We start from the raw sequence: 19681 nt of genomic DNA on the forward strand, positions 1-19681 counted from the left end.
GAGCTGCTGCTCTCAGTGCTTTGGTGCTGCACTGCTGAGCCTTTACTGTGGTGGGAGCACAGAGAGAACATGCCTTTGAACTGGGCTGCGAGCAGTCATTTGGTAGTCAGCTGCCCACCTTTCAGCCCACAGCACTTAGTGCTTGCCTTCAGCAGAGGGTTGTGGGTGTAAATTTGCCTCTTCATCTTTGCCACTCCAGAGAAGCTGAATTTCCTGGAGGAGGGGTTTACTGAAACAGCTGGCCACAATGGCAAGCAAATTTAATAATCCTGCTAACATTCATCCTGAAGGAGTCCTAAGTATTGTACAAATTCTATCTCTAAATAAATGGATCCCGCGTCAGCTGTTTAATCCCACATATCAGCATTGCACAATGATGATGAGAAACTCCAGAAGGGGAATCAAAGAGTTTTGCATCCAGCTGAAATGGCAAGGATGATTTTGACAGGCGGAATGCAAACCTCTAAACTAAGGTTTGGCAGGAGACTGGCAGCAGGAAAAGGCATCTGGGTACAGGGTAGATGAATGTGTGAACAGATAAAGGGAGGTTGCTGTTCAACAGCTGCTTGTTCCTCGGATTCGTTGCTGTGTAACCAACAGCAGGATGTTTCTACTCATAGATCAGTGTCCCAAACTGTGGAATATAAAATACTGACTTTGCAGAGATTATAGAGAAAGATTTGGTCTGTAGTTCATCTGCTCGCCTTTCTGTGTGTTGTGCTCCAACTGTGTTATATCACACCTTGGGTTTCCAGAGCCTCACAGCTTGTATGGTAGGAGTGGAAGCCAGCTGACCTGAGCTTTGCTCACACCTCTTCAGCTCTGGATGATTTCATACCTTGTTCAGTCTGAAGAAACAAAATGGATCAGGCTGAAGTAAGGACACAAGGGGAGCATTGTGGAAAAGCTCCTTAAAGACCTGGGAGGTTTTTACATTTACTGTGTTTTTCCAAGTGCTCATTACCTGTGTGAGCCAGGCTGTGTAATTAGCTGCTTGCCCTGATAAAGAAGCACGGGACAGTGTGAGACTTGTGATAACAGAATTGCATTTTGCCTAAATGGCTGGGCAGAGAGCACGCTCACCCCAGATAGCCTGCCTGTGGCTTAATGGGGAGTTGCAGCGCTAACGCAGTTTAAACTAAACAAGATAAAAGAGTCTTCCTGTGGCGTAATCCAATTATAGTGGTGGTGTAATGCTGGTGAATGTGGGTCGCCGTCTCCTCAGGGCACAGTGAGGAGCTGCCTTTGCTCTGGCTCTGCTGCCTCCCTGTCTGCTCGCAAGGAGCACTGTCTGCCCTTGGAGCAGGCGTGGGGCAGAGCCTGCTGTGTGCTGTCCTTCCCCCAGCACGGCTGCCACGCCACTTTACTCGCCAGTTTGCCACCCCAGCAGCGTGCCTGGGTGCTGCAGCCACCCTTGGTGTCCTGGCCCCTGTGCAGCACCTGCTGTCAAGGGGCCATGCTGGGTGCCACACTGATGTGAAGGGACACGAGTGTGCTGCTCTTGCCTGGGCGTTTGTGAAGGTGGCTGGTCTGTGAGTCAGTGCGCTGGAGCATTGTGTGGTGTGCTGCTTTGCCACTTCTCCATGACTTCTCTGGAACCTGGTCTGGCCCCCCAAAAGTGTGAAGCTGAAGGTACACAAGTGCAGTGCTCAGCACAGCAGAGAAATGGTGTTCTGAGACATGGGCAGTGTGCAGAGCTGGGTGGTCTGGGGATCTGTGTTTCTGCAGGTATGCAATTTCCGTAATGAGGCACTGGCGGCTGATTGCTGTGAAGCCTTGAGGAAGGCAGCTGTGGCAGCTGCGTCCCAGAGGTGTGCTCCCTAGAGCCCTCATGGTAAGAGGTGCACTCTGCATCCTGGAAAGGAGAGCCACTCTCATCTTTTGGGAAGCATTTACAGCAGTGTTTCCTGGGGTATTGTAGTCCCCTTAGGGATCCAGTGGCTTTACCACTGGGGAGGTATTTTCTCATGTAGTTTCACTGATGGTTTCAAGTTTTGCAATGAAGTAACCAGGTCTTTTTGATTCACCTTTGTTATTTATAGGCTTTACCAGTTTCCCTTTCATTTTTATCCTTCTCCAACTAACAACTTCATTTTCCCTTTTGTTCTCTTTTAAAGAAGTCTCCAGGAGCATGCGTTCTTCATCCCAGGTGTAAATTAAATGCCTATAGATGTCCAGGTCCATTTCCCAGGTTCACATGGAGCCCCAGGGCTCAGCCTACTGCCCAGCTGGAGATGGCAGGCAGCAGTGCCTGGGGGGATGTCCTGGCAAATGGGACAGAGGCCTTTTTTCCTCTGTAGTGCTTTAGTTACTCCATAATCTCTATTGCCTTTGTGTCTGCTTAGAAAACAAATGCACTACTGGCGCTTGGAATAACTGGCCAGGCCTTTTCACAGCTAAAGCACCAAAGACTTGATTTTGCCAAAATATGCAGAGTGTCTGAACTTAGATTCCTGAAAATCCAACCAAACTGGCAAGACTGAGTGTCTGGGTGGGGAGGAGAGGTGGGAGGCAGGAGCCTGGGGCAGGAGGGAGGTGTGGTTCCCGTGCAGCTCTGTTCTTTGCTGCAGGCTGAGCACCAGCCCCACGGTGGGGTTTGCTCTGGGGCAGTGCCTGAGCAAGCTGCAGACCCAGCAGGAGCAGCCCTGACTTTGCCAGAGGGGCAGACCAGGTTTAAAGGACCCGCTTGCCAAAGACCTGGCTGGTGCAGTAACCCCATCCTGAGTGTGTGCAGCAGGTAGATCACCCTGCACGTACTGGGGGCTCACACCTTGCCGGGTGTCGCTCTGTCAAGTCCATCTGTTTGCAGCACACAGTGAGGAGTGTCTCCCCAGCCTCATGAGGAGAAGGACCATTCCTTGTGCCCAGTGCCAGCTGGGACAGATCCTCTGTCTCGCACGTTCTTTGCCTCTCAGCCAAGGAAAGGCTGGGGCTGTGGAGTGCCTGTCCTGCTGGCCTGGTCTGCTGGGGCCTTTCCCACTTGGCTCCTGTCCTGAGGGCATGCTGACCAGGCACAGCTCTGCTTTGAGATTTGCTGGGGCTTCTCCTTGCTTGCAGGAGCCCAGCAGGTGATGCAAGAAGTTTCCTGTTTATATGGCTCTGTTTTCTTTCCCTGTGAGTTTTCTGACAAGTTCATTCATGCTTACATTCTCCTGGCTTGGAGTTCAAGCTAACCATCCCTGTATGCCAGCAGTTTTCCCAAACTGACTGTTTCCTGAATATCTTTTCACTAGGACTGACTTATCATCACAGAGGAAGATGCCTGTAGATTTTACGTATTCCTAAACTATTAGTTTAGGAAGGATTTTAATTCAAAGAATTCAAATAACCAAAAAATTTTGCTGAAATCCTATTTTAAAATGTAGCTGTTTAAAAATCAGGCGCGTTTCTTTGCAGAGTCTGAACACAGAGTCTGTACAATGGCTTGGCCTGAGCTGGGCCCCTTGTGAGCAGCATTGCCAAACTTCAGGGAGCAGTCAGTGCACTTTGCCGCTTTGTTCAGACTGTCTCTTGCCTATCTGCTGCCCTTGGGGTAATGGAGGCCTTGTCAGCACACAGCTCTGGCTTCCCGTGCCCGGCGCAGCCCCTGCTCAGCTGAACACGGGTGCAAAGGTGACAAGTGTCAGCTCTTTGTTTCCAGGCCACTCTGGGGCCGAGGGCTGGCTCGGTGTGATTACAGGAGCTGCTGTGGAGCAGTTTGCCCCCTCTGAGAGGCATTAGGCAGAAGTTCAGCTTCTGTGGAGCTTCAGAACATGCTGGAGTCTCCTGTTGGAGGTGCCAGTTGGGTGTTAGTCTGATGGGGTAATCTTGTTTCTTCTACTCTTCTGCTTGTGTTTGCCTTCTTGCCTCTCTTACAACAAGCATTTTGGGGCCAGGGCTCTTACCAGCTTGCTCTGTGTGTGGTGAGTGCCCAGCTGCTGAGTAGAGCCCTTCCCTGCATGGTGCTGCCTCCTGCCCACTCCTTGATTCAGCTAGCAGTGAGATTTTCTCCTGCACATCGTGCTGTCTCTCCTGTGGAGGGTCCAGGGTCTGTTTCCTTACCCAGCACCATCGTTCGATATCAGTTTGGCTGGGTGTGGGGTTGCATTGGAGGGGGACATTTGCAGGGTCTGGCCTCACATGCAGCCCTGCTGCTAAAACCCACCAGGGACCAGGGATTCCCCAACCTGCTTGGAAGCAGCTTTTGACCTGGGAGCCAGAATTCCTTGGCTTTCCATGAAAATAGTCCTGGGATGGGTCAGTTTCTGTGCTCTGTCTCCACGGACCCTCGCAGCTCGCCCGGTGTGCCCTTGTGTGTAGAGTGGTAATGAATGCCTCAATGTGCTGACTTTTCCAAACTATTGTTTGGAGACTGTAACTGAAGTTGCAGTTTCCTCATTAGAGTAGCCTTTGTCAGAGCATCTTTAATCAAGGGTCTCCTGAGAGACATCATTTTTAGAACTTCTTTTTATACCTCCTCTTGAAAGTTCTTTGCACTGCACCTTGTGAAGAAAATAATGAGATGCTGTGAAAGTTTGGGCTGCTGTTAATTAGGAGAGGTCTGAGGAAGAAGTACTGCACATGTATTAACTTTATCTTGGCTCACATGTCTCCTCTCTCCCTCTGTCTCTTCTTTGCAGGTTGCACAAACAGCAGATGGCTTGGATGCTGACCTGTGGAAAGATGGCTTGTTTAAATCCAAGGTCACACGGTACCTGTGCTTCACCAGATCATTTTCGAAAGAGAATGTAAGTCCATTTGTTGAGTGTCTGTGTGATTTGCATCTGTGCCTGGTATGTGCTTACCCACATGATGATTCATTTTATGGAGCCAATTATAATTCAAGCAGGCGTTCTGCTGAGTTCGGGTGAGTAAGGAGGCAAAGTGCAATGGCAGAATATTTGCATTTTGTGTGTGTTTCTTGTGGAAAGAAATTGCTGACAAAATCTTCTGCAATAAAAGAAGCACAGAAGGGAACGTTTGCATTTTAGCAGCCTCTCACCCTCATTACCTGCTGCAGCAATGAGTGCTGCACACTCATGGTCCTGATTGATGTGTAACCCAAATTCCTCAAGAAACAGACAATGTAGGTAGTGGTGGTGAAGAAAATGTTGGTTTCTGAATCCAGGGACATCACAGATATTTTATTGCAGGCTTAGCTTGCTTGCTTTGTTGGTTTTGGTGCTGATTCTTGAAAATGTGCCCACGTTGTGCATATGCTACCACATTCTTGTAATCTGGTCTGACTATTAAGTACGAGTTACTTCGTGATTAGCAGCAGTTGTCTGCCCACACTTTCTGTGGAGGAGAGGAGACCGTGTGCAGCAAGAGCTTCATGCATTCTGCTGTGTTTTTGGTTGAGGCTACTGTGAAAACTTTCGTTTTTTCTGGAGGAACTGTTGACTTCTGCAATGAATGCACTCCATCTAGTGGGTAATCCTGCTTTTGGTCGCGCTTTGGATATTCTCGGCCGCTCAGCTGGCAGGGTCTGGAAGTACCATTCTGTACTTGTGCTTTCACTGTGACAGGAACAGAAAAGTGATGGCAGCTTCAGGGGCTGCTCACGGGTCCTGGCAGTAGAGCTGGGGGTTGCCAGTTCCCACCATTTGACCTTTACTCCATCTGCTTCCCTGCCTGCATCTTGATTAAAGTAAAGCTCCAGAGCTATGGGAAATATCGCTTCCTGGGATGGATGGACAATAATTGTGCTTTTCATCCTGAAGTATGTGCAGCTGCAGGAATAGCAGCCCTGGAGTAGGCAGGAAGGCTATTAAATAGGTTTGTGCTGATTTGAGTATTAGGTTTATCAGTCGCTACCTAAAATTTGAAGTTGTCAGAAATAATTGCAGGACAGGAGTAGCTGCTGGCTGCAGAGATGGTGTGAATACACTCAGGTGGTGCCTGTTGGACTTTTGGCAGGAACCCTGGGATCACCGTGGTTTGGGAGTCCTTTCTTTGTATTGATGAGGCATAAATTAAAGCAAAAGCTTCCCCTTCCCTCAGTCCTCTTGACCACATGGGATAAATGATGTGCTTCCGTGCTGGGGGCATCTGGGGGCTAAGGGGCCTCAGTTCCCTCATCTGGGAGGAAGGGAGGTGAGAGGCTTCTCTCCCTCTGATGTGCTGCTCTTTGGGTTGGAAGTTTTACCATTCAGGGGTTCCTTTTGTGTTTATCAAAACACTGGGAACTCTTTTCTCCTGAAGAACAATGTAATTAGTAGAGTTTATGCACTTCAGGTATCTGGGTTAGAGCAGAGTCATTCTGCAGTTTAGCAGAACCATCCTTCTCAGCAGTTTACAGCATCTGACATTGCTGCCTCAGAGTGTGGGCAGGCCCTGGATGGTGGCTCTCAGAGCTGGGGGCTGTGTCCCCTTTTCTGCTGTGCACCTGGCAGAGCTGACTGCCGGGGCTCCAAGCAGCTAATGAGCTCATTGGAGACGCCTCTACCTGCCTGCTGCTGATTGAAGAGGGCTTGGTGCTTCAGCAGAAAGTTGCCGCTGATGTAACACAGACAGCTTAAATAAATAAAACATGAAAGATGAATCAGCAGCAACTGCTTCGTCTGCTGTTTGCTGTGCCAGGACCATGTTAAGTGACACATTCAGGCTTGGCAGCATCCAGCAGCGCTTGCTCCAGGGTGCCCTGGGCATGGTGGGGGCTCCTGGCAGAGGATGTGTGCCACACTTGTGTCTGGTGGACAGGGCTGCAGGTCTGCCTACCCTTCTGGTCAGGAGCTGACCATATAGTGCAGGACCTCCCAAAAATGAACTCACACCTGACCTCCCCTTATTTTAGAGCCTGCAAATTTAAGTATTTTGTAAGAATTTCAGTGAAATAATCAGTACAGTTTTGTCTGAAAAATTCTTACCAGATAAAAACTAAAGGAGGTACTTTGCAACCAGTAACAGTAAAACTCAATGACACAGTTTGATAACTTGGGATTAAATTTTAATTGCGCTGTGTTATGTTTCTGTTTATAAAGGCTGTGCAGTACCTGAAATGTGTTCTTTCATATGTGACCTCAGATTATTGGCAGCAGTGCTGGTTTTATCAAAGACCGCAAAGAAAATCTGGTCTCTAAACCATTGTGGAGGCTGTCACTCTGAATTGGGCTCTGAGCTCTTCCAGCCTTGATTAATAGGACAAGGCATGAGTTCAGAATTCATATGGACTCTAAATGAAGTGTGTTGTTCCAAATGGCCTGTGCTTCTGGAGTGCGCTGCATTTGGAGCTAGAACCTTGCCTATTCAGTACTAATTAGCTAATGCATGTAATAACTTTGGCTCTGTGTGCATAAGCCATCATCCTGTAATGCTTTTCACAGTTACTGTCATGGAAATGTCATGTTGCTCTTGTAAATGTAGAGTGTGTCAGAACTGAGGTGACCTGCTCAGTGGATGGCTTGGTGAAAGTAGCACTTCAAGCTGCTGTGCCTGCAAAAGGAAGAATTTGGCTGTGCTTCCAAAGATCTGGAAGTGTGGCAGTGGATGAGGTGTTAGAATTTTGAATGCTGAAAGTTGTCTGGTATTTCCTAGTCAGTCATTGTTTGGTTCCTGCCAAGAGGACACGTGCAAGGGTTGCCTTGGAATGTTCCTACCATTTCTAAAGCTGTGGTCAGATACAATGACAAGGCATCTCAGGCTTCAGCAGGTGGGAAGATCTGGGGTTTAATTTGGTGACATTGTCATAATCAATTGTTTCTTTTCTCTCTCCAAAGAGTCATTTAGGCAACGTCTTGGTTGACATGAAGCTCATTGATATCAAGGACACCTTACCCGTAGGCTTCATGCCCATCCAGGAGACCATTGATACACGTGAGTTGGCATCTGTTCCTCAGTCCCGCTCTGCCAGTGCTTGTGTGCTCAGGCAGAGGAGAGTGTTCCCAGGCAGGGGGGTGCTCCCAGCACCCCTGTTCTCATGTGGCATGTGCACATTGAGGGGCAGCTCTGGGCTGCAATGAAACAGCCTCTGGTTTTCTTGTCCTCCTCAGGCTGTTTAATGGGGCTGCCTGTCTGTCTTCACTCACCTGCTGGAGTCCCATGTCTCTGGGGCAGGAAGGCAGAATTTCTTTTTTCAGTTTGACGAGTGGACTGGGCCGAGCAGGAGCAGAGCTGCTGTCAAGGAGTGTTCAGAAATGCACTGAAAGGAAGGGGGTGTGGGTTTGTGCCCTCCCACTGTACATCTCCTGCTGTGGGAGAGCAAGGGCTCCTGTCCTGCCAGCGAGTGCTGAGGGGTGTCAGGTGTGTTTGTGCTGGCTGACACAAGGCACAAGTGCAGTGTCCAGGGGGAATATCATCCTCATTTCTGCAAGGTAGAATTGCTTCGCTGCCACATGTAAGCGAGCAGTTCCCAAGCAGTGTGTTCAGCTCCCCTGGGGCTTGTGGCAGCAGCAGCTGGAGCACGTCTGGTGGCAGGCCTGTGCTGTGCAGCAGGCACCGAGGGCTTGGGCTGGCAGGGGACAAGCCCACGGGAGTGCAGCGTGAGAGCATGGCGGGAGTGCTGCTGGTGGTGGTGCACAGCTGCTCCTCACAGGAGGGCTGGTCCCAGTGCGCCTCGGCCATGGAGTCCAGCCCAGCAGTGAGCAGAAAGGAGTTGCATACTTTGCAGGGAATCATCCATCTGGGGCTGCAGCGCATGAGGATGGTTCTCAGTCACTGTGGTCTGGTTCTGATTGGAACCTGTGGCCTGGAAGTGAAAGACTCTGAAGATTATTCTCCCAGGTCACCCTCTGCTCCTGGAAAATCCTTGGGCATGTGTGGTGTGAAGTAGAATTGTTGCTTATCCTGCTGACCCCTGGGAGTGCTGAACCTTACTGTGTGCTGCCTCAACTTCTGTGAAAGTCCTGCTGGAAAGGAGGAAGGGGGCTTTGCCATTAATTTGAAATGCATTGTGTTGTGACTGTGACAGTCTTTAAAGCAGAGGCACTGCCTGTACTAAGGAAGTGTGTGAAAGAGAACACAGGCAGAAGCAAGTAGTCAGCTTTGTACCTGCAGAGAGAGTCAAATAAGAGGCACTGATTTTGTTCAGAGTTAGATTTATGGTTACAGGTGTCTCTGTGCTCCTCTCAAAATGGCCAAGCTGACTTGCAGTTAATACATTTAATACATTACTCTTTGTTAGGTCTTGAGCAGATTTTCAGTAAGCCTTACTCATCCTAGACTCCTAAATGTAAGTAAACTCATCCTAGACTCCTAAAATGAGTTTTAGGCACTTCAAACAGAAGCTCTACTTTTTCAAAGCAGGGGAAGACTAGACTTTAGGGATGCAGGTATTTACCATCTCTAAAAGCGCCACTGTAACTGCAAGCTGCATGCACAGATGCTCTATTGGCACACCTCACACTGTATGCTTATTTGTGCTAGTGCAGCAGCACATTTCAGAGGCTGGAATGGATTGCTGGTTCCCAAGGTGTGGATTACGAAACAGGAGGAGCCTATGGAGACAGGGCTGCTTGCCATCTGTTGAAGTGACAGCATACTTTAAGTTGGGAGATATTTGTTCACATTAAGATGAAGGGTTTTTATTTTACAGGCACTTGTTTGTAGTTGCTGTTTTTTTCCAGATTTTCATTCAGTGTCTGCTCTTTAGATTTTCAGTATATCAGTAAACTTCTGTCCTACTTTCCAAGTGCCTGCATCCAAACAGGAACCTCACCTTGCTCACCCCGAGACTCCTTAGGGTGAGATGGAGCACTGTTTGTTTTCCAGGCTTGCAGATCTGTGTCTGTGTGCCAGTGCCAGCCGTGGTCACAGACAGCACCAGCTCGGGCTGTGGATTGTGTCTGTGTGATGGTAAACAGCCTGAAGAGCTGTGAATTCATGACACAGATAAGCCCTAACTCTGATGGGCTCGAGTTCTCCGTGATGGATAACATGGAAACAATTGCTCTGTGACACGTAGCAGAAAGGGCTGTGCAGTGCATTCATCCACCCTCAGACACAGGCCAGAGCAGCACAGCTGCCTCGTGGGAGGTTCTGGCACTTAGTGCTTTGTGAATCTGCTCTGTCCTTGCAAAGAACCAGGGCAAACATGTGGGAGTATCATTTCTGTGCCTGCTGAGTGATCAGGAGATGTCACTAACACTTGGGATGTGTGAGATTTGGACAGGCAGCTCTGTGCACGGCAGGCTCTGCCTGCTCCTCCTCAGAGCGGGGTGGAAGTGGCTGCTTGGAAGCACGTAGCAGAATGAGCTGCCTGGTTGTATCAGAAGCTTCCAGGTACATTCTAGAGGCAGTGCTTGCGGGAGGAATGTTTAGATATGGCTGTCCAGGCCAGTGAGGCAAACATTACCTGGGAAAGAGCAAGGGAGTGCGAGGCATGCGGAACTGGCAGAGTCACCTGCTGTTCTGTGCTGTGGGGCAGCACCAGCACACGTGGGAGCTGATCTCTGCAGCAGGCAGGAGGAGATCTGGTTATTGCAGTGCCAAGAGCACATCTGATAAAACATTCCCCTCTGAATGGCACTGCACTGACTGGTTTGTTGACATATGTCTGTTCTTTGGCACCAGTTCTGCCGTAATTACCTGCCTAATACCTGGAGAGACTATAAATAACATTTATACTCTAATCTTGCATAAAACCACCCTGTATCCTGGGTTATTTTTGCAGAAGAAGTAGCTTTCAGAAAGAAGAGGCTGTGCATTAAATTCATCCCTCGAGATTCTACAGAGGCAGCGATCTGCGATATCCGCATCCTGGGGAGGTCCAAGCAAGCCCCTCCTCAGTACACGTTCATTGGGTGAGTACCCCTCACTCCAAAGCTGTTGTCAGGAGTGCAGTTATACCAAAGCAAGGGCCTTGTGCTCCTGTAATTAGCAAGTAGTAGCTTCTAAGAGGTGAAGCTTATCATTAGAAAAGTCCAAGTAAGTACAAGTGTTACTGAGTTTGATGTAGGAGTTAACTCACCCCTCCCTTTTTTTAATTACCCTTGTTCTCACTGACCAAGGCGTTGGTGAGGCTCGCCAGTGCCTGGTGCTGGTGCGTGCGTGCAGCATCAGCACAGGCGCTGTGTTGGTTTCCCAGGGAGCTGAACAGCATGGGTATCTGGTACCGCATGGGCAGAGTGCCGCGCAACCACGACTCGGCGCAGCCTGCGGCTCCTCCCGCCCAAGCGCCCGCCCCAGCGCCCGCTCCCAGCCTGCCAAGGTAGGTCTGCTGCATTCCAGCTCCTCCTGCGTGATGCTGCATGTCTTGTGGTTACTCACCTTGCCTGGGAAGCCAGGACCGGGCTGCTGCCCCGGCACGGAATGGTTGTGTCACAATCTGATAAGGGAACGTGCTGTTGGTTGAAGTATTTGCCTGTTGTTGTGTAAAGAAAAATGGGTGAAGAAGCCAGAAGAAAGGAAATGCCTGCGAAGGAAGGGAAGTAGCAAACTGTACCTTTCCTTTGCTTTAAACTATGCAGGATGTTGTGGCTTCCAACACATACATGTTGAAAGGGTGAGCCAGAGCTGCAGCCAGGCTGATTGTTCTCCTTAACCGGAGGGAAGGAGAAGTGTCTCTACAGACTTCAGAAGGGAACCAGGTTTTGCTCACCTCCAGGATCAGTCTGTTCATGGTTTGAAGTACTGGTTCTTGGTGTTTTATTTTCTTGAACCCAGTTGCTGAGCTCCAGTTATGCAGCTGCCATGAGTGTGCACAGCAGCCTGCTCATCTCGTGGTGACCGATGGGAGCAGCAGTGCTGGGCAGTGTGTCTGTCCAGGCTGTTCTCCCTGTGTTACAGGCAATATTTCTGTGTGTGTATCAAGAGATGTGCTAGTGTGTAGACTTTGGTCCAGTAGTGCTGTGCTGACAGCTTACTTGCTGGGTTTCTCAGGACAAAGAGGTGTTGTTAAGCAGCAAAGCAGCCCAGACAGTGACGAAACTGAGAACTTTGCACTCGTGGCATTCACTCCAAAAGCACAGCGCCCAGTGTGAGCTGTGCTCCTGCTGCTGAGGCTCATAACCTGGGCCAGGCTGTTGCCAGGGGACAGCACACTCTCCTTGGGTCCCTGTGTGCTTTTGCCTATTATGTGTACAGGCATTTTCTACACTGCGGATACCTTTACAGTATTACAGTAACTAGTGAGAGCTGGAATTTCGAAGGAGACAGCAGAGGGGAGTTCCAAGGCCCAGTTTGTGTACAAAGGTCATTATATCACATGGGTGGAAATTGCTTGTGTCCTTTAGAGCCTTGATTTACAGGTCATTTCAGAGGTACACTTGTAAACTGCTGCAACGTGTTCCCCAGAAAGCTATCAGGTACCTCCTTAAGGCAGGTGTGTACGTTTGAGGTGTGTACATTCATCCATGACCCAGACTGAAATCCACGTCCTTTGGTGGCTCTTTGAGCTCTCCAAAGCATTTGGGAGTTCCTTTCACGGGGAGTTTTGCTTGGTAAGCTGCCATGCCCTGGCACAGCGCTTGCTGTCGCGTACTCTCAGGTGTGCTGCAGGCAGACGTGCTGTCATGCTTCTCAGAGATGAGGCAAAAGAGATGAAAAGCCAGCAGTTTTCTGGAGATTCCAGCCTGTCCCACTAGGACCTCAGATGTTATTGTGAAGCTCTGCTGGACATAGGCTAGATGCCAGCCCAGGCCATGGGAGATCAGAGAGAAAGATGTCTTGATTTTAGAGTACAGATCTTCATTTTCCTTATGCAAGAACTTCTGTCTGGGCAAATTTCCACAATAAAGAAAAAAAAATTACCATAGCAAGAGAATGTCAATGGCAGTGCTTAATCAATGAATGTGGAAGGGTCACTTTATAGCTGACCAGGGAAGGCTGCAGAGCAGTGTCAGAGCTGTTGGGAACAGGGCCAAAATTAGAGCTCAAAGCATCAGTGACAGTCTGAAAAGAAGTGTTTACAAGGCTTATATATTTTATAACCTCTTGTTGTGCAGTTTATGGTTTACAATGGCTGCAAGGAAATTGGATCAGTTTTGTTTTACTTGCCAAATAAAGCAAATGTCAAAATAGTCAATATAAAATGTATTCTAATTTGGCTGAGTTAAACCAGCCAGTATGCAGTGGAATAATTGAATGTTACATTAATGCCTTGTAGTAAAACCCACCTGTCTGTAGCCAGCTCCACTCTCACACCCCATGTGTGATTTACAGGTAACTTTTACACCACCAGCCTGATCATTCAAAGCATCTTTCATGTCTGTTTTTTTACTTTGGTTATTTATTATCCAATATATTTTTTAAGAAATAGAAATGTATATAAAGGTGCATCCTGCAAATATTTAATTATTACAGGGAACACAGACAACTTGAAGGCCTTTTCTAACACTGTCAGCGATGTGGTGAGTTACTCATACAGTGTTTGTGAAAGATTGTAGTCACAAGTGATCTCTTATTTTCATGTCACCACAGAGAGAGGAGATTACAGTGGCAGTCAGTTTGCTGTTTTATTCCATGTGGATATATCCTGACAGGAATAGCAGTGGGTTGTTCCGAAGCTGCCTCAGTAGTGAGGAAGGATTGGTGAGCAGTGCTGCATGGAGCACTGTGGAGAGTCTGCTGTTGGGCTGGGCAGGTATCTCAGCTGCTCTCTTCAGTTGTGCCTGCATTTAGAATAATTCTGAATCAAGAGGGGGCTTCAGAACAGTTGCTAACGCTGCTTATAAACTAAACCCCTATGTACAGCTAAACCTCAAATGGAAGGACTTTTTCCTTTGGGGTATACCTTTTCTGCACTAGCCCCTCTGCTCTGTGGTGTAAGGTGCTGATGGCAGTGGATGTGGCCGTCACAGAGTTGTCATGTACCAGAGGTGTGAGCTCCACAGCTTGGTGCACACAGCAGTGCTGCTTCTGCATGTCACAGGCTTATGGCTCACAGTCAGGGCTGCACAAGGGGAGGCTTTGTTTGATAGTAGTGCTGGCCTTCACATGGGGTTTTTCAGCCATTTCTTCTCCTTCGTGTTTTCTTCTACAGGCATCTGGCTGGGTGGCCTCCAACAGCAGCCCTGGCAGTCCTGGTGAGGGTGGCCATGCCATTGTGCAGGTCACCAAGCTGCTTCACTGGCTTTGGCACACAGATAGCAATTGCTCTACCTTAACACCCAGAATAAGAGCAAGATGTCTGAGTTCTCCTTCTGAGCTCTCAGTTACCTTTTCACTAGTTAAGCTGGCCCCTCCTTAGGAAAAGGAAACAATTTGTTCCTGTTCTCTGCTCCCAGTGGAGTTTCGTGTTGAGGAATGCAGGAATTTCTTTGCTAGGCAGAGAAGTCTGATTCTTCAAATTGATTTATTAACAGGGTTTGAAATTGGTGGTGTAAGCTTGGGAAGGGATCAGTCTGTGGCTTTCTGCTGCAGGCTGATGATGTGCAATCGAGGCAGGTCATAAAGCAGCACCAACAAGGCAGTGTGGAGACCCAAGCTGGGGCTGGGATGCACCAGCCTGACTCTGCAGTGTGGTAATGGAAGGGAAGCCTTCTGCCTTTCCTATTTTTAGTAGCTACCCTATTATTTAGAAATAGCTATAATAATTTATTTAAGTCATTTAAAACAGATTTTTATGAAGCATCTGTAAGGGAAAAGGTTCCAGGGCTTCAGTGCTGTTCTGCTCTGTTGTAGAGAAAGGCCAAATCCTGAGAAAGCTGCCATTGCACAGGGGCAGCCACTGCTGGTGATGTGAGGGCCAGAATGCCTCCACAGAGCAGTGGGGGTCTGCCTTAAATCCCCTTAAAACCACCTCCTGACTAGCAACTAATTGTAAAATCATTTGCATTGCAAAATACCTATAAGATCAAATAAAAAAAGTAGTTATTCATTATTATATTTTGAAAATATTATGTGGCTTGAATGCTCAAACCACTTGTGTCATGAAACACAGTGCAATATTCCTAGTTTTTAAATTACGTACTCACCAGAAGCCGAGGATGTCATAAGGGCTGAGGTCACATCTCAGCAGCGATGGATTGACAATGCTGTGAGTCTCAAACAGCAAGTTGGAGCCTGGAGGGGGTGTTTCCATGGATCCCCCATGGTGAGGATGGTGAGGAACAAAGTGTAAGGGTGAAATGCCCATGCTGTGTATAGGCTGTGCAGATCTGAACATGATGGTTTGGGTGGGTGAGGGGGCTGGCACGTGTTTCTCCAGAGTCTGGTTCCCATAAAGGGTTTGTTATGAAACAGCACTGACCGTGTGGCTTGTGTCCAGCTCAGCTGGATGAAGACGTGCAAAAATTGGTCACAGGCCAGTATGTTTTAGTGGTAGAAAATGATGATTAGGAAAAAATGTTTAAACAGTTGGTTTCCAGGCACAAGAGTCCCTTGCAGCAGCTGAGAAGGAAAGCCATGAACTGTAATTAGAAGGAGCCTGATGGATTTGGCCGATTTTGAGAATGCATTGAAAAATTTGTGGAGTGCTCTGAGTGAAGAGGCTTCAATCTTAGTCATTTTTCTTTATAGAGAGCCCTCTTCCTGCTATAGCAGTATTTCTGGAGGCATGTTTTCTTTGGGGCATAGCATCGGGCTGTTAAGTCCAAACCGGAGGTATCCATTTGGAGAAGCTGTGCTCTGGGTTGTTAAATAAGCCCTGCAGGGAAACTGAGCTTTTTTCCCCTAAAACTTGTGTGTTGTCTGCTATTTAATATGATCTCTGCCACTGCTGATTTGTAATCTGTGCTTTCACCCTGAAATGCATGTGGTTGTGTTCAGATATTTCCTTTAAATCAATCACTTTCACCATTTTCCAAAACACTTCTTGAGTTTATTGCTTTTAGTAAAGTGTTTGGACTGTCATTATTTATTACTGGCAAAGTGCTGACAATGTGCTCTTCCCAAATGAGTCTTTATGTGGCATATTTGTTTAACAGGTTTTGCAGGGGAGCTGTGGATGTCCCTGAGGCCGGGCTGTGCCTGCAGCCCTGCCGGGCATTGGGGTCTGCCTGGGCAGCCCCCGCCGCCCCAGCCAGGGGCTCGTCCTCAGAGGGGCTCTGCATCTGGCCTGGGAGCCTGGGCTGCGCTGATTAATTGGGCAGCATTTAAAATCCTAACCCAGGAAGCTTACACCGTGTGTAATTTATCTTTCTGGAGTATTTCTGCTGTTTGGCAATTTTTCCCTACTGCTTCATTATGAAAACTCGTGGCTCTGGAGAGCGGCTCTGAAGGATGTGGAAGCCGGCGCAGCCTCCCGAGACGCGGCGCTGCTCGGCTGAGACAGCCACTCCATAAGCACTTCATGCTGCACTGCCAGGGCTCAGCTCTTTGATGCAGCCTCTGCCTGCAAGGATTTAATGGGCTGCAGCTCACACTTCCAAGCGGCGTAAATTAAACTTGTTGGGGTTTTTTCTATTGTTTGGCAGCTGCTCTGTCCTAGTTACTCAATTCCTCTGATCTGAATTAATCCCCATGTAGAGGAGGCTGCAGGAGCTTCATTCTGCTTAGGCCTTTGGTGCCCTGGTGAGCATCGCTGTGCGCTCAGGCAGCTCCTGTGGGGAGGGGGCTCAGCGCCCGTCCCGGGGGGCGCAGGCACCTGGGGAGGGGCTGCCAGGGCTGGGCCCTCCTCCCCTGTGCAGCTGGGAAAGCTGAGCGGGGAGAGCTCAATGTGGAAAGAATCGCTCACTCTCTTTTTCATTCTCTCCTGCCATTGGGCTTTTATAAAATCTGAATCTGGCACCCCAGTTCTCATTGACTCTTAGGAAACAGGATATTTTAGTAGCTTGGAATGAGATGAAATGCTTGCAAAGCCCATATGTTGCTTGTTTTAGGGAAAGGGTCAGGAAGGTTTTTAAAAGTATTTAAATATTTGGTTTACACGATTAGAATAGATTGTCTGGAATGAAGTCCATTACCCGAGGTGATTCTTGCCTCGCAGTTTAGGTTTTCATTGCAGTTCTTTGGAGTATGAGGTAGGTGTTCTGGCATCTCAGTGCCCCAGCACAGTCAAAGTGAAGGGCTGTGAAGAAAGGCTGTAGCTGGGATGTAGCCGCTGCTGGAAGCACAGGTACCTGCTGTGTTTCAGGCACAGGTATAGGCTGCAGATGCCTCCTGCTAGAGGAGCTCATTGCCAAGGCCCCTGGTGCCAGTTCACAGAACCCCAGCAGCTTCTTTCTCAGAAATGTGCCTTCTGCAGTCTCCATAAGCAAAGCTTCCATGTTGGATTGCATTTCTTGAGACCTGCAGCCTGATATTAACTCATGTTAGCTGTGTTTTCAGCTTTCTACAGCTTGAAATTTAATTGTTCCATTCTCTATTTTTCATGGGGAATGATCTTTGCTTGATCATTGTTTATGGAAAGTAAGGTAGTCTTTCTGGGTTTTTTTGAAAGGTATTCCCATGAAGTCTTGCAGCACCGTTCTGAAGGTTGTTGTGAAAAAATCAAACTTTGCTGCCTGATTTCAGATGCTGCTCTGGGTGTCACACTTGTACCACCCAGTCTGTCACTGCTGGGTCCAGAGCCCAACTTTCCATTGGGCTTTTGCTGTACATTGTTGATATTTTTATATGAATTATGAAGCATCCTTTGATATCTGGCACTTCCCCTTGTGATCCTCTGTTCTGTTTTATGAGTACTTGCCCCCTCGCTTCAAAAGCAGTTCATCACCTTCCTGCAGACAGTTCTTAATACTAGGTTTGGAACTGTCAGGCATTCCTGGGCCTGTTTTATGTGAGTTTTTCTCCAAAAATGTTCAAAAAGTGGCCATAATGTGCACAGACCTCAAATCCCCTTAGCCTGCACGTGAGGGATCTCCTCATCACATGCTGACTTGTTCTGTGGATTTGCTGAATAAAAGAGCAACTGAAGAGGGTGATTAAACTTGCTCCAAATGGTCTTGAAATTATGGTATGCTGGGGAGAAATGTGTTTGGTATTGGAGCAGTGCTGGAGCAGCAGGGTTTGGCTGGAGCCCTGGCCTGGCCTTGGCAGGACCATCCATGCTCCCACTGCAGCAAACACCGACCAACGGCGCTGCTCATCTTTGGGAGCAGCAAAGCTGCTCTGGTGACACTTCACAAGGCAGATAATTGGCACGGGGATAGTCTCTGTGAGTTGCCATTCCTTCACATCAGAGATCCACTAAAGTACTAATAATTACTGTTAATATCTTTCAGTGGAAACTTTCTGAGTAAACGAGTGCTGGTTGAGGCAGCATTTAACGGCCGCTGCTGGCATGATCGGAATGCAAATAAGTGTTATTAGCCTAATGATTTTGCTGTCACCACGGTGTGCAGCACTGGTGCTGTGAATATGTCATGCAGTACCCGTGAATTTGGAAAGTGTGTCAAAACACAACTTCAATTAGTTTGCTCTAATTATGACTCTAGAGAGTTCATAAGTATATCACTCCTCATTAAAAGGGATTTTCTTATATGGATTAATGCAGCACACACAGGGGTGTGTGAGCGATTGGAGGCAGGGCTGTGCAGAGGGAGGTACAGCAGGTCCGGGGCAGCCCTGGGGTCCAGCCCCAGCCCAGGAGCTCCTGGTGCAGGTGAAACCTCCAGGCAGGAGCAGGTGACTGTGCCAGGTCAGCTGTGGGCAGCAAGACCTGCTGGATGGTTCTGGACAGGCTTTCCATTTAAAAATAGCCAAACCAGCAACAAGCCCCAAACCAAAAAAGCCCTGGAAGGAGCACACTTGATGCTGAAATAGAGATACAGCCCAAAAGCTTTGCCCTGGTAAAGGTCAAGGAGCACAAGCAGTCAGAAGCACAAGCCTGTGCCAGCCTGGCCTGTCCAGAGAGGCCCTTTGGGTGCTGGGTGTCTGTTCCCCTTTCCCAGGATATTTGTAGTCCATTTTACATGTCACGTTGCCTGATCATATTCCAGCTTTGCAGAACAGAAAGAGATTGTTGTGCTCACAGGTGTGCAGTTGGGCAAGGGTTAAAGTAGTAATTGTTTAAATCTTTTAGGCTTTCCTCCCAGTTCTGTGATAATTTGATGAAGAACTTCACCCTAATTAAATATTCAAATTAGGAATAAGTGTCAATATGGCTTCCTGGTGCCTGGAATGATGATTAATTGTATTCAAAACTCTAGTGGCCGCTGTAATCTAAACCAAACCGTTGTTCTTGATTATTTGTGCAACACATTTACCATGTTTTTGTTTTAAAATTTAAACTAGTAATTGATTTGCCATATGCCACAGAACTGCACATACTTTCACGATATGTGTTTAGGAACTTGGGGACTTTGTAATTGGGATTTTCTTGCTTTTCTATGGCAGCCTCTTTTTTTTTGTCGTCTACAATGCAAAATGATTTGGCTCTCACAACACATAAGGAAAATGCATTATGCAATCAAGTTGGTAGGTATAAGCTATATTGATCCTGGCCAAAGTTTACAATAATTTAAAATAAATTAGGCTTTGTTTCCCATTCCTCCCTACAATGTCATCTTTTATAAAAAGAAAGAGAGAAGGGGAGAGCTGATTTCCGTCCAGCAGTCACTGCCCTGCCTTGTGCAGCTAATGTTCTTTTTGGAGACATCTCCGTGGCTGTCTGGGGCAGCAGAGTAATGGAATGCCCAGTTGTCCTAGCTCAGGGATAGCAGATGGCCCCCGGGCAGGCAGGCAGGCCGTCATTTCCAGACACCACAGGCAGGGTGGGAGTGCTGCCCAGTGCTGGTGTGCGCTCAGGGCCTCGTGGGGGAGCCATCCATCCTCATGGCACACCTGGCACGTGCCCACCCTGCAGGGTCAGCCTCTCCTACAGCACAAGTTGGCACAAACTTCTAAAAAATACTCTCCTTAGAAATGGGCTTTTTAAGTTGAT

The 19681-nt window shown here is 48.1% G+C and overlaps 1 protein-coding gene across 6 annotated transcripts in view; it reads left to right on the top strand.

The window, feature by feature from the left end:
- MVB12B (multivesicular body subunit 12B) overlaps window positions 1-19681 on the top strand; it is a 53019-nt gene that overhangs the window by 6102 nt on the left and 27236 nt on the right. For all 6 annotated transcript variants that reach the window (XM_074556436.1, XM_074556437.1, XM_074556435.1 and 3 more), the window contains 4 exons: window positions 4620-4727; window positions 7698-7794; window positions 10589-10718; window positions 11003-11125. In XM_074556436.1, coding sequence (XP_074412537.1) covers window positions 4620-4727; window positions 7698-7794; window positions 10589-10718; window positions 11003-11125 — 458 coding nt within the window. The remainder of the gene's footprint in view (window positions 1-4619; window positions 4728-7697; window positions 7795-10588; window positions 10719-11002; window positions 11126-19681) is intronic.

Source organism: Zonotrichia albicollis, chromosome 21 (genome assembly GCF_047830755.1).
Source record: "Zonotrichia albicollis isolate bZonAlb1 chromosome 21, bZonAlb1.hap1, whole genome shotgun sequence".
NCBI lineage: Eukaryota > Metazoa > Chordata > Aves > Passeriformes > Passerellidae > Zonotrichia > Zonotrichia albicollis.